The following is a 13,578-nucleotide window of genomic DNA, read 5'->3' as shown; positions in this document are numbered from 1 at the left end:
TTTGTACCAGATTGTGCAATCAATAGTAGACCTCTCTCGCCGACGAGAGTGGGGCCTTCGGAGGAGGGTTTTACAACAGTCTCTGGTGTCGTATCCTCTTATCTCTATCTCTCAGTCTCATGCACCTTCATTCACAGTGTTCATCCACTTTGTTTGTGTCCATTGCACTCTCTCATTAAGAACGGAAGTCTCTCCCTTCTATAAGAACAAAAGGAACCTTGAGCACAGTTCGGAGCACTCATCTTGAGCAAAGTTCAAACATTCATTCCGCTGCACCTAACAATCGCAAGGTGCCTTTATTTTCAATCATCCGGGTCCAAGTCTTGACCCACCTCCTCAAGTACCTACAGATGGGGAGGATGTGTTGATGGGCACTGGTACTTGAGTTTTCTCTCCCCCTTGTTCCCGTTTCCTCGCCCGCTGTATATACCATATCAGAATGCATAGTTCTTTGAATTGCATCTCCTATAATGTGCCTGGGTTATGCAATCACGACAAGTGGCGGCTTACCTGGCACTATGTACATACATGTAAAGCGGACATTGTGGTCCTTCAAGAGCATAACCAGCATCAATTTGCAAGACAGACTTCTTGCTTTGCGGGCTACTGGATAGCTTATGCAGGGTCAGCTGGCTATTTTGAAGTGCTTATACTCGTTCGACACGAACACTTCCCGACCTTGGTTTTCAATGACCCGGTTGGGAGATGGATGGTCATCCAATGTATTGTTAATAGGGAGGTTTTCAAATTTGGAGGATTATATGCATACACAACTTCTGCACATAGGGCACGGTTGTGGAGTGCTACCTCCTCTTATTGTTGGCGTTCCAATGCATTTCTCTGTGGGGATTTTAATAATGCACCAAACCTTGCGGATAATACTACTGGGTATTCTCACATGCTTCATATGGAACGGCAATCATGGGATTAATTTATGTTGACATGTAATGGGCTTGATTTGTGACCCTTCTCACATGCAATTGATCCAGGATTCACTTTTCACAATAATGCTCAATCTATGTATCGCGCTCGGCTAGATCGCTGGTATCTTTTTCACATGCAACAATATGGCGACTTTGTATGCGAGATGAGGATTGATTATGCTATGTGTCTCTCGGATCAATTTCCTGTATGTTTGAAACTTCGTTTTGGCTCTTTTGATGTCAATGATCACCTACCCAAGAAGGGGCTTTTGCATGTCAATAATGCTCATCTCAAGCATGAGCCTTTTCGTGCTATGATTGTGGATATCATCCCACCTTGATCTCCTAGATGTATGTTGATATGGACATAGCCTCGTTCCGCTTTGTTATGCGTGTTCAATGTGTTATCCACGATTATGGCAGGGAATATTTGTCACACTTAAGGGAACAGGATACTCACGCAAAGGATGCTTGTAGCCGATTAATGCACTTGGCTAATCATTCTTCTCTTAATGACACTCAAAGTGAGTTGTTTTCCGCTCGCGCTATGTTACAGCACAATGATGAGAGGAAATTGGCCAAATGGCAGACTTGAGCTCGTCAACAGGCTTTTGCAGATAAAGGATGTGCTTCTAAACAATTTTTCCAGCACTTGCATCACTCTAGGCGGTCTCAAGCTATACGGAGAGTTAAATTACCGTCAGGGGAGTGGACCTGCACTTTCCGAGAGCTAGCACTAGCCCTACACTCTCATTATGGCAAGATTTTTGAGGTCCCTTCTTCTCCCACGAGAGAAGTTTGCCAAGCGCGTCCAAGTTTCTATCGCATGTTACTCCCATTCTTTCGATGCGGCAGGCTCAAGACTTGGAAGCTGTTTTCACTGAGTCAAAATTGTATGCCAGCTTGCTTGATTTGGGTCGATGGAGACCTCCTGGTTGGGATGGTCTCTCTGTGGAATTTTTCTTGTCTTTCTGGGATTATTTGAAGTTGCCTCTGTTGTTCATGATGATACAGCTTGGGAACAGCAAGAACTCCCCTCCTCTTGGAAAGAAGGTTTGCTCAAGCTGATACCTAAACATGCATTGTGTGAAGAATTCTCTCATTGGCAGCCTATTACACTCATGCCTGTGGTATATAAATTAATGGCAAAAATACTGGCTAACCGAGTCAAGTGCTTTTTGCATGAAGGCTTGCATCAATCTCAATACGGCTTCATTCCACGACGTCAAATTATTGATAACCTCGAAAATGTCATCATTGATATGGAATATGCAAAATATACTCGACAGGATGTCTTGGTCATGCAGGTTGATATTGAAAAGGCATTTGATACTGTTCTTTGGGATTATATTGCGGATACCATGCAACACTTGGGATTTGGGCCTCGCCTATCCCGTGTAGTGTTTTTCTTGTATGCACACAGCACTTCTGCAGGCTTGCCGGATGGATCTGTTACAGAATCTTAGCCTTTGGGACGGTCGGTAAGGCAGGGCTGCCCTCTGAGTGAATTGCTTTATGTGATCGCTAATCACCCCTTGTTTATGTATTTGGATTCCTTGACTTCCACTGGTAGGCTTCATTTACCTTCTAGACGGCAGTTTGCTGGTCAGGCCTATGCGGATGAATGTTTGTTTATGCCTCGCAATCACTATGATGATGTACAGAAAATTATGCATACTCTTCACTTGTTTGGATTGGCAACAGGTCTCAAAGTTAACTTTTGTAAATCCAAGCTATTGCCTCTGACCGAGTGTGATTGGCATAAGATATTGTGGCCTAGGGAGATTGTTCCTCCACATATCTCGTTCGCCATTTGGGTTATCCGCTGGGTTGGAATGTATCGGCCATGCAAAAAGTGGACTGGGTGCTCCAACGTCTGCATTCAAAGTTAAATTACCGGAAGCTGTCCACGTGGCCACTTCATGTGCGTCTCAGGATTGTCGAATGCATCCTTGTGGCTTATGTGCAGTTTTACTTGCCTTTGTTATCCTGGCCTCGGTTGCGCTTGCAGTCCCTCATGTCCAATATTTTAGAGCATTTTTGGCGGACCTCGTCTAGTAAGAAGGGTCTTCGGCTTCTATCTATGGACAAGCTCTGTTCTCCCAAGCAGCTTGGAGGTTAAATATTTTGGACTTGCGACGTCATCTTTTGGCTCGGAAAGCTATGCCGTTGCCAGTTTTGGTGGAGCAACAGTAACCCTGGGCTCTCATGGTCACACATTTGTGTACGCACATTGTCACCCCATCTTTCGGCCATTGGAAACCGACTTATTGGGATGTTGTTTTTGGGAAGCTTGAAGGACACATTCCTGGATGTCCCTTTACTTCTTCTCTCATTGTTGATTGGAAGGTTGTCACTTCGCAATTGGCTTGGAATGGTCGACAATCCTTTGTGGGTAACTCTCTTTGTTTGGAGAGTCTGCATTGGAGCAGGGTCTTCGCTTCGACTTTGGTTCAACGGTCTCCTCGCCAAGCATATTTTCTTTCCCAAAAAGGAATCTGTCAGGTGCATCAGTTGCTTGATGACACGGGTTATGTTCTTTTGTTTGCTGATGCAGTGTCCCGCTTTCAGTTGGGTCCTCACTATTCTCCTCTCTGGCGGGAAGTTTAAAGGATGCTTGCTGATCACTCACCCATTCCTCCTTTGATGTGGACTCTCGTTTCTCTGATTGGAATCTGGCTGCTACTAGATTGGACGCATCTCAGCTGGTAGTGTATATGCCATCCTTCAATCTGATGTATGGATTGTGCATCATGGTAGTCAGTTGTGGTTGCTTTCCGAGTCATCCTTGTGGTGGCAACACACATTGTCTCGCATTTGGCAAAGTCATCTACCTTTGAAGGAACGTGTTTTCTTGTGGCGCTGCTTGGTGGGAGCTCTACCTGTTGGGAGTGTGTTACATGCTCGGCATATTGCGCCTTCCCGCTGCCCCAGATACCTTGAAGCTGAGGAGATCGTGCCACACTTACTGTGGCGTTGTCGCCACTCCAAAGCCTTCATTCGGCAAGTATCGACTGCTCTTCGGCTGCGTTTTCCTTCAGGCTCTTTTGACAGACGCTTTTGGCTTTTTGGGGTGCTCCAGTCACCGCAATCTCAGTTTGCTGTGTTCACCTGGGTCAGATTTTGGACTCTGTGGGCCATCTGGCATCATAGGAACTCCATAATGTTCCAAGGCACTTACGTTGACCACTTTCCCTATTTCAAATTATCTCTTGGTCAAGCGCTGCATTTTGCTTATGACACTGGAGACATCGCTCTTGATACCTACAGGATTTACTTTGACTGTTTCTAGCCTTCGGAGCCTCATAGTGCTCCGCTTTTTGTATCCCTTTCTTTTTGTGGGTTTTCCTCGCTTTGAGGTTTCCCACTTGTAAATTAATCGAAGCAGATTTACGAAAAAATGTGTGTGTGTGTGTGTGTGTGTGTGTGTGTGTGTGTGTGTGTGTGTGTGTGTGTGTGTGAGAGAGAGAGAGAGAGAGAGAGAGAGAGAGAGAGAGAAGCAGCCAAGCCCAGGCAGGCTGAGGAACGACAGTGCTGCATGAAACTGGACGTCTGCGAGTTGACGCGAGCAGGGTGGGTGACTGTGGGCTGATGTGGGGCAGGGCGAGCAGCTGCAGGCTGAGGGCGGCTATGGGCTGAGGCGGGGTGGGGGTGCACGGCAGCTGCACCTCAGGACAGAAGGGAGCAGCGGCGTGCTGCAGGGAACAAGACGTACTGCGTCAGGTGGAGGCAGAAAGGTATCTTAAGTTGCAATGAGCAACAGAACAGGCTTGGTTCCAAAGGTAATACTCCACATTGGAACACATCTTCACTCTGCAAATTTGGTGGAGTAGGCAAAGGCGCAAAGGAAGAAATTAAACTGCTTTTGAATTTCCAAAAGATATTTGACTATGTCTAGGAACAGATTACTACACACACTACAGACATTCAGATCCTCTCAATGACGATTAGCATGATCGTTGCACTAAACGACAAAATCACTGGCATGATTAGAATAGATGCCTTAAAGGGCAGTCCAATGACATCAAGAGCATCTATGGGAGCCAAGCAGGGATGTCCGGATCTCCTTATTGGATAGAGGACTTCATTGAGAAGTGGTTGACTCACCGATGCTCTCTTCCGCCAATGTAGTCCTGTTTATTGGCACACGGATGGGTCTTGAGAGACATGCTATTATTAAAAGAGATCTGCGAGTCACAGAAATTGCAGGCTGACAATAAATGCTGATAAAACCAAGGTTATGATTTTCCACACAATTGACCAGAGTAAATGTTGGCAGACAAGACATTTTGTAAGCGTATTGAAAGATTGAGATGGTCTCCTCATGTATACTTGTGGAATCGGGATTACTTTCAATAGTTAAAGTGGAATTTTTGGAAGCTAGAACAAGAGGACAAATTTCGAAGGCATTAAATGGCCTCTCCTCTAGACCATGAGCTTGCATTTTAACTGAGAATATGCTCCCATCCCCTGGAGGAGATTGTAAACTTTGCTTATCATTGTGGCATGAAACCAAAAACCACGTCTTTTCAAGAGTGTAAATAAAAGCATTTTTGGGATTTCACACATTCAAAATCTCAACTTTCATTCAGGAAAAAAATAAGAAACAGAGAGCAGGTTTATTAAGAGAGGATGAATTTTAAAATGAAAGCAAAAAGTCATACCATCTCTATCAATAGAGGATGCCTCAATTGAATTGGAGGGCCGAAAACCAGCACAATGATTCAATGGAAACCCTTTGACAGATGTCCCAGTGAGGGACTCCTTAGTAGTCAGAGACAAGGCACCTTCTTCACCCTGAAAAAAACCATTGGTCAGGACTCTGCGAGGCAAAAATTAGGAATGTGAAATAAGACATCCAAGCACAAGATAGGAGTGCCATTACTATCTTTGCTTTACCCCCATGCCATTTACACTCCTGTCGTTGTTAATCAACCCCCTAGATTTCCTACATCCTCTCTCCTTGCCCAAAGAAAAAGCATAAACACCATAAAGACAAACACAACAAGGAAAGGGGAACAGACAAGAAAACTCTGAACACCTAATTTTTCCTTGCTTTCACCCGTTTCTCACATTTCCAGAATGCTCCTTCTGCCTTCCAACACTCCTCAATTTCCTTTTTGACTCTCCCTTCCAGGTCCGCTCCGTCCCAGCCAATTGGTATAGTCTATCACTCACGAATCCCTATTTTTTTTCTCCACTTGGTTCATTTGCATGGTTTCCAGTCATGACAGTTTCATGATGATACCGAGAATGTTCTATATCCAATGAATGAGGAAGAAATGATTATATTCATAAATAGAAGATCTGTTGGAGGAGGAGAAACCTTATTGCAATGCTTTTCACCCTCCAATTGGTCATGCACATAGCCCCTCTCCCATTTTCTTTCCTTGTCATGACTCCACTTATGCTATTGAACATCCTGGTTTCGTAGGTGAACGAGTAATTTTCATATGACGAAGAGAGTCCCATCAGCTATCCTGCCTATTGATTATGTCCCTCACATAGCATACAGGATGCCAGAGATTGATCTAGCATTAGAGTCGACAGGCGAGAAGTGGAGAAGGGTCTTGAGAAAGATTTCACGATATTCAAGGTGTTACATGCCACGAGATCAACCTTATCTCTCTCTTTTTTTCTCCGTAATGGGTATCTGACTCATCTCTCTCTCTTTTCTTTTTCCAAAAGGAAATCTTCTTTTAGAATAAACATCTCAAGGGCACAGCCTCAAGATAAGTTGTACAGAGCCGATGGGCATAGAGGTGCTCCCAAAATGTCCATAAATATACAATGTATGACCAAAGACTATTTCTTGGTTTTCAAAACACTCTCTCAAATGTCCTAACATATACATTCTTCTGTGAGCTGAGAGAAAGAAAATTCTCCTCATATTATGTCATATGCACAGCAAGAAAAACATCATCTCTGTCACAACTGCATGAAGGGACAAATTACAATTGAATCCCCAAGAACCCTAATGGATTCACAAGATGCAAGTGGTATCTCTCCTGAAGAAGAGCAAGCTTGTAGAGGTGGATCCCTAGATCTATAAACCTAGCGGACTGGAAGCACCTATGTCTACCTTTGCTTCCTTCTTCTCTTCTTTGCTTCTCTCCTCTCTCATCCTCTATCCTCCTAGATCCTAATGATGCCTATTGTCCCTCCTACAACACTGTTTGTTGTCTCTATTCTGGATGCCCTATACACTCTTTGCTCTATGTGCCCTCCATGAATAGTAGGGCAAGAGATGAATGAAGGAGGATTCTTCACGAAAGAGGGGTGAAGAATCATCCTGAGAGTGGGGGTGTATACACCATCGGACAATGCACCACCCTCACCCAATGGGCACCCAACAAACACCAAGCCTATTGCCGATCTCTGTAATATGTGGATGAAACTTTGACAATAAGCCTAGCAATCTCACTGTACCTACAAGACCCTCGTCGAGGCTTGCTAGATCCCACCTATACAAGTAACCATAAGCTCTGCTGAAACTAAGGGAACTTTGTGCCAATGTTAGGCTAGCCTCGTCCGTCAGCTTATGGAGGTTGCCAACACTGTTCATGCATTGTTGAAAGGAGAAGACAATGGATTCCAAGGCAACGTGAAAGGAGTTCAGCCAAAGAGAAATTCAGCAAAGAAGCCCTTCGCAAAAGCGACTCCTAAAGCTTCCCAAGGGTTAGGAAAAACAGAGAAAGCTAAGGAAAAAGCGACTCCTAAAGCTTCCCAAGGGTTAGGAAAAACAGAGAAAGCTAAGGACTCAGCCGAGACATCTGGAAGACAGGCTAAGAAACAAAAGAAGCCTTTTGTACGCAAGTCTTTCGAAGAGAAGAAGGCTTTAATGGCTGAGAATAAATGCTTTATTTGCAAGCAGCCTGGTCACTTTGCTGCAGATTGTCCACAAAAGAAGAGGCCTATTGACTCAGAGAATAAAGAGGACAAGAAAGAAAAGAAGCCCAAACCCACGGCCGGTTTAGTTCCAGATATGGTAGGCGATAGGCCAAATTTTTATGCCAGTGTAGCAGGCTACAGTGTCACTTTCACAGGACAGTTAGTTTACAGTTGGTCTTTGGTCTGGTCGGTTCACACTAGACGGACTCGCTGGGCAGTGACACGTCGCAGGGATACGGTGGTTTAGTGGACATCGTGGCCAAGTCACCACCGCCACCCAGTGGGGATAGACTTAGGGGATGTCATTTATGAGCCGTTGGTGTCTCTTTATGATTGTATATATGAGTAGTAGCGTTTTGGTCAGAGGATCTTGTACGTAGTCGTCTAGAGTGAGTCTATACACAGAACACGTCTTCACCATCCCGGTACATATGAGCCTCGACACCCCCATTATACCTGTGAGTCCTAGGCTGGAGCTGAGTGTGGCTGCCACGCTAGAGTCTGTATCAGTTCTTTGAGATAGTCGAGTCATATGTTCTGGTCTGCTGTTGTGCCTTTGTGAGCTCTGTTGATGTCTATTGTTTCCTTTCTTTTCAGTTTGTTTGAGTGAGATTGTCACGCACATTGCACTGAGGACCACCCCCTGTAGGGAGCACGACACATTATCCGCGCTACAGGTGCTCTCATTTTGGCGATCACGGTGGGACCTCAAATGACGTCTCACTCTTTGTTGCGATACAAATCATGAAGCTAATTGGTTGTTACCTAGCTCAGCACACTTGCTTGCACTGTGTAGATAGTCTGCTGGTCTGGTCCTCTCTCGCCCTGGTCCAACCAGCCCTCATCCTCGTCCCGAGTTCTGGTCTAGTCCTCGCCCTGGTCCAGTCCTCCTCGTCCTGCCAGCTAGGTGGTCTAGTCACTGGTCCTGGACCAGGTGGTCTAGTCACTATCCCCACTTGTCCTAGTCTAGACCGGGGTTGTTCAGCCCACAGTTAGAGTCTTCTTGCCCAAAGCTTGGTTTAATTGGTGGTCACTGCATGACACATACAAGGCGGTCAGTCGAGCGTCAAAGCGCACTACTGAGCCCTCTGAAGCACTATAACAGAAGACGACCTTTGGTATCTAGTAGAAGTCCATTAACCTCATCACCCATACCTCCACATACGACATCCCCCATTCCTTCATCCGATTCCACATCTTCTAGATCACCTTCTCCAGTAAAGCTCTCTCCTATTCTGCTACAGCAGACTATTGAGCAATAGGCTCAGCAAGGGGCCATGGAGGCATTGGCTAGTGTGTTGGCCAAGGTAAACATCAAGTTCCCCACTTTCAAAGGACTCTCTTCAGAAGATGCTGACGACCATGCAAGGAGGTTCGTATCTCTCTGTAGGGGTCGTGGTTTAAACAGAGAAGACGCTTATTTGGTACTTTTCCCATCCACCTTGGACGGCTTAGCACACAAATGGTACAGCCAGTTTGCAGAGAACCATTTTGCAACTTGGGCAGCCTTAAGACAACAGTTCTGTGCAGCTTTCAGGCCAGGTGACTACCAAGAGAAAGTGTTGGATGAGTTGGCCAACATGGTGCTCCAGCCAGAGGAGACCTTTGCAAAGCTTATGACTAAAACCAAGTCTCTGGTTGCCAAGCTTCCCCAGCAACCCAGTGAATTCATGGTTAAGAAGTGGGTGGAGAAGGCGCTCCCCAAAACCTCTCAGCAAAAACTCCGAGAGAGCCTCCGACCTGACGCCACTCTGGAGGAATTCATCGCAGCTGCTACTAGGATAGAGGGGGCTAGGAAGCTGTTCAACAACTCCCCTCACATAGAGACTCCCTCTGTGTTCTCGGAAAGTAGTCCTCCTGATCCATTGACTTCTTTGCGCAGGGAACTTGAAGCCCTAAAACTACAACGCGCTCTCCAAGAAGAGAAATCAATCTATCTTAGACAAGAGAAACCATCGCACCTTGAGGCTTTGGATCAAATCAAGAGAGAGCTGGAAGAGCTTCGGTCTCAGCAAGAGACTAAAGCTATGGTATGGTGCAGCTCTTGTCGCTCTCCAGGACATCCTCCACAGGACTGTCTCCTTTGGGCTTATTGCAAGGACAAAGATAAAATCTAATCAGATGCAAGATTAGGTCTCCCCAATCTCGGAAAAATAAAAATTCTTTTCAAACATCTTTAAGTAAGTGAAGGGTGAGTTTAGGAAATGAAAAGACACATGAAGGTGGAAAGTCAAAAGACATACAAAGGTGAAAAGACCTTTTGTGTCCATATAAAGAGGTGGCTCACTTTCCACTGGTTCATTTGTGTTTCTCTTCTTCTTCATTTTTCTTTTAGCGTTTTCTTCTCTCTCTCTCTCTCTCTCTCTCTCTCTCTCTCTCTCTCTCTCTCTCTCTCTCTCTCTCTCTCTCTCTCTCTCTCTCTCTCTCTCAATGTTGTATCCTTCCTTCTTACGTCAACTAATAATGTTGCAAATCTACGTGCTTTGTCATTGCGCCGTTGTTGCATGCTATAGACTAGCGCATTGTTTTTGTTGTTGTTGAGAGAATCGTAGAATTAGGAATACCTTTTAATTTTTTAAGAGCCAGTAGTAAGCATGTTCCTGCATATGAAAATCTAGAGACCCATTAGGAATACCTTTTGAATTTTTTGAAACCATGAGGAATACCTTTTATTCGTGTACAATGTGTTTAAATACCATGGTATGCCACGGTCTATTGTCGGTGATCATGATCCTCGCATGACAAGCTTGTTTGGAGAGCCTTGTTTGAAAACATGGGCACCACGCTCAAGTTTTCCTCCTCATTTCATCCACAAATTGATGGACAGTCAGACGAAGCTAATTCTATTGTCTTAGATCTACTTAAATGCCATGTGTTAGACAATAAAGGCCAATGGGAACCGTACTTACCCATGCTTGAGTATGCATACATAAATATGGTGCATTCGTCAACAAGCAAGGCACCCTTCGAAATTATTGATTATTGAAGGTGGCAAAAAGGTTCCTCCCATTTTGCACATAAAGGATTAGATTTTTGAAGCAGATCGATATGTAGAGAATATGGATGAAATGTATAAGAAAAATAGCTTGCTTTGGAAAAGACTCGGGCAAAGCAGAAAAAGGATTGTTGATCGTCACCAACTCTTGTTTTCACCTGGCGATTGGGTTCTTTTGCAGTTCGAAAAGGCAAGAATAAAGAAGATCAAGGGCAAGGAAAGCTTGTTTCCCAAGCTCAATATGTGTTACTATGGGCCTTTTCAAGTACTTGAAAAGATGAGCGATGTTGCTTATAGGCTGAAATTGCCTGATAATTGGAAGATTCATAATAAGTTTTATGTGAGTCTTCTAAGACCTTCTGTGGGTGATGTGCCGGAAGATATGCCAAATGAAGATCAACTTGAAGTTGAGGAACTTGATGAGATCTTGGTACCTAAGCAAAATTTGGAACATAAAGAAAGAAAAGTTCAAGGAAAAAGTTGCAAGACGTTATTTGGTGAAGTTCAAAAACTATCCACCCATGGATGCAAAGTGGATGGAGGAGAGTGAACTCTTAGAGTCACCAAATGTATTAGAGCTTTTACCTTGAAGCCTTTGGTTTACAACTTACGTATGCCCCAACTCAACGTGCTCAAAAGAGGGGTGATACTATGGCTAGCACATTACATGTACATACGGATTCAGTGCAATAGAAGTGTATATTACTTGACAAGTGTTATAATGCTCACTTCTATGATAGACAAAAATGACAAATTATGAAGGTTTCATTTAAGTCATTTCTATCTATGTTTCATAATCTTTCTTGCAGGTACATGCAATGATAAAAGGATGCTAGTCACACTAAACCATATGTGGCATGTATACCACGCATGCAATCGAGGCATTTGCAATTTCAAGAGGGGAGTATGTCACGAGACTGTTTGTTGGTTTCCTTCCCTTGATTTTTATTTAATTTTTGGGACCCTTTTTTGAAGTCACAAATGCGCGAACATTGCATGGCCAATGTGACACGGCCGATGGCCAAGAGTTTCACCCGCAAAAGTGAAGGCAGGGAAGCCACGAGATGGTTGGGCCGATTGGCACTAAAATCTGATTAGTAAAAAGGTGGCTAGGCTCAATCAAAGTCATTTAGGCCCCTCGGTGAGACTTCATAAGTTGGTGGGTACTAGGAACTAAAACCGAATGGGCAAAGTGGACACATGGCGGCTTGTGAGCCATCTACATGACACCTCAGCAATTTGGGCGTCCCAAATCAATCAAGAGAGGGAGAGGACTGTTTTTCGACTGATTGTGAAACTACACTATGTGTGTGAGTAGTGGATGCACGACTACAGCTTTAATAATAAGCTTGCCTTCTTCTTTGTCTTATGTAACATGATGATTCCACTCTCATGTACCTCTCTCCCCTTTTGAATACACAATTATGATGCCCAGCTCAAAGGGCTATTCATTTGTATGTAATACAGAATCATGATGCCCAGCTCAAGGGCTACTCATCTGTATGCATAGTTTTGTGGGTTTATGCGCGATTGTCGAGGCAAGAGCCTCTTACACGGGTATCAAATTAGCAAATTGCTAATCCCAAGCAGGTACAGGTTGATTTAGAGAAATTTCTCGCAAGAAATCTCATCTAAAACAAAGGGCAAGTAGCCCCACAAGTGCAGGAACTCAAGGGCTACTTATAGATGCGTTCGGCATGCAAAACGGAGCCCAAACAGAGAATCACAGCTTGCTGTAATTTTTTGTAAGTTTAGGGTTTTGACCCTTTTTGATGCCTAAAGGTTCCAGGAGCTTCGGGGAAGCTAGGAAACTGCCAAACACGTGTTCATGTGTGTTTTAGAAGCTAAAGACAGAGAATTCAATGTGCTGTATTTTCTCTCCAGGTTTGTAAAAGTGCTCTAATACGCGTGGAAAGTCACCTATTACATGGGGATTTTTTCTGTGAAGCCTTCTACTGTTGTTATACTGCCAAAATTGGGCTAGAGTAGGCAATTTTCAGCCCAATAAAAGTGTGACAGCTCGTAGAAGATTACTGCAAGTTTAATTGGAATAAAGAAATACCGAAAGGGCCACCAACCTTTGGGGCCAACGGGGTGTCACTATCAACTTGGAAGCACTCTAGCTACCAAGTCGTGATTTGTTTTGAAGTGTTGAATCCCAGTTACAAGTTTATTTGTTATGTTACTTTGTGTCGTAAAGTACACGGAAAGTTAGACAACGTATAGATCGGATAAAAGCCAAAGTTTACAGCCCTTCAATGAGGCTACACGCCGGTTTCATGTACCTTTGCGAAGTAATTTAAAAGAAATACCGAAAGGGGCGTCAAGGTTTTGGGACCAGTGCTCTAGGAGTGGAACTCCGACTCTCTCTCTCTCTCTCTCTCTCTCTCTCTCTCTCTCTCTCTCTCTCCACACAAGTAAATTAATAGATTTACTATAAAAAAAAGTGTGTGTGTGTGTGTGTGTGTGTGTGTGTGTGTGTAATAGAGTAGAGAGAGCAATACTCAATGTAAACTCAAATACACTACTAGATTATGCTCACACACGAGTCTACACATGGGTTCTGCCACACAGGCACTGATTGGACTAGGGGTAGTGCACACCTTGAGTTGGTGCATAGGCCAATTACCATATGCCCAACAAACCTCCACTTAGGATTTGGACTATCGACCAACTGCATAGAGATCCGCTGCCACACAAGCTAATGAAAGTCGCACAAACTATTGGCACATAGGCTACAATGAGTTGTCTCATGTTATGGTGTCATAC

General features: G+C 44.2%; 1 protein-coding gene across 1 annotated transcript in view; it reads right to left on the bottom strand.

The window, feature by feature from the left end:
* Positions 1-13,578, bottom strand: part of LOC147464116 (anthranilate phosphoribosyltransferase) — a 95,553-nt gene that overhangs the window by 48,316 nt on the left and 33,659 nt on the right. The window contains exon 8 of the mRNA XM_086492923.1: positions 5,588-5,720. Coding sequence (XP_086349049.1) covers positions 5,588-5,720 — 133 coding nt within the window. The remainder of the gene's footprint in view (positions 1-5,587; positions 5,721-13,578) is intronic.

This window comes from Adiantum capillus-veneris, chromosome 2 (genome assembly GCF_014529385.1).
Source record: "Adiantum capillus-veneris isolate H3 chromosome 2, ASM1452938v2, whole genome shotgun sequence".
In the NCBI taxonomy this organism is placed as follows: Eukaryota; Viridiplantae; Streptophyta; class Polypodiopsida; order Polypodiales; family Pteridaceae; genus Adiantum; species Adiantum capillus-veneris.
This window is presented reverse-complemented; position numbering and strand designations above follow the sequence as displayed.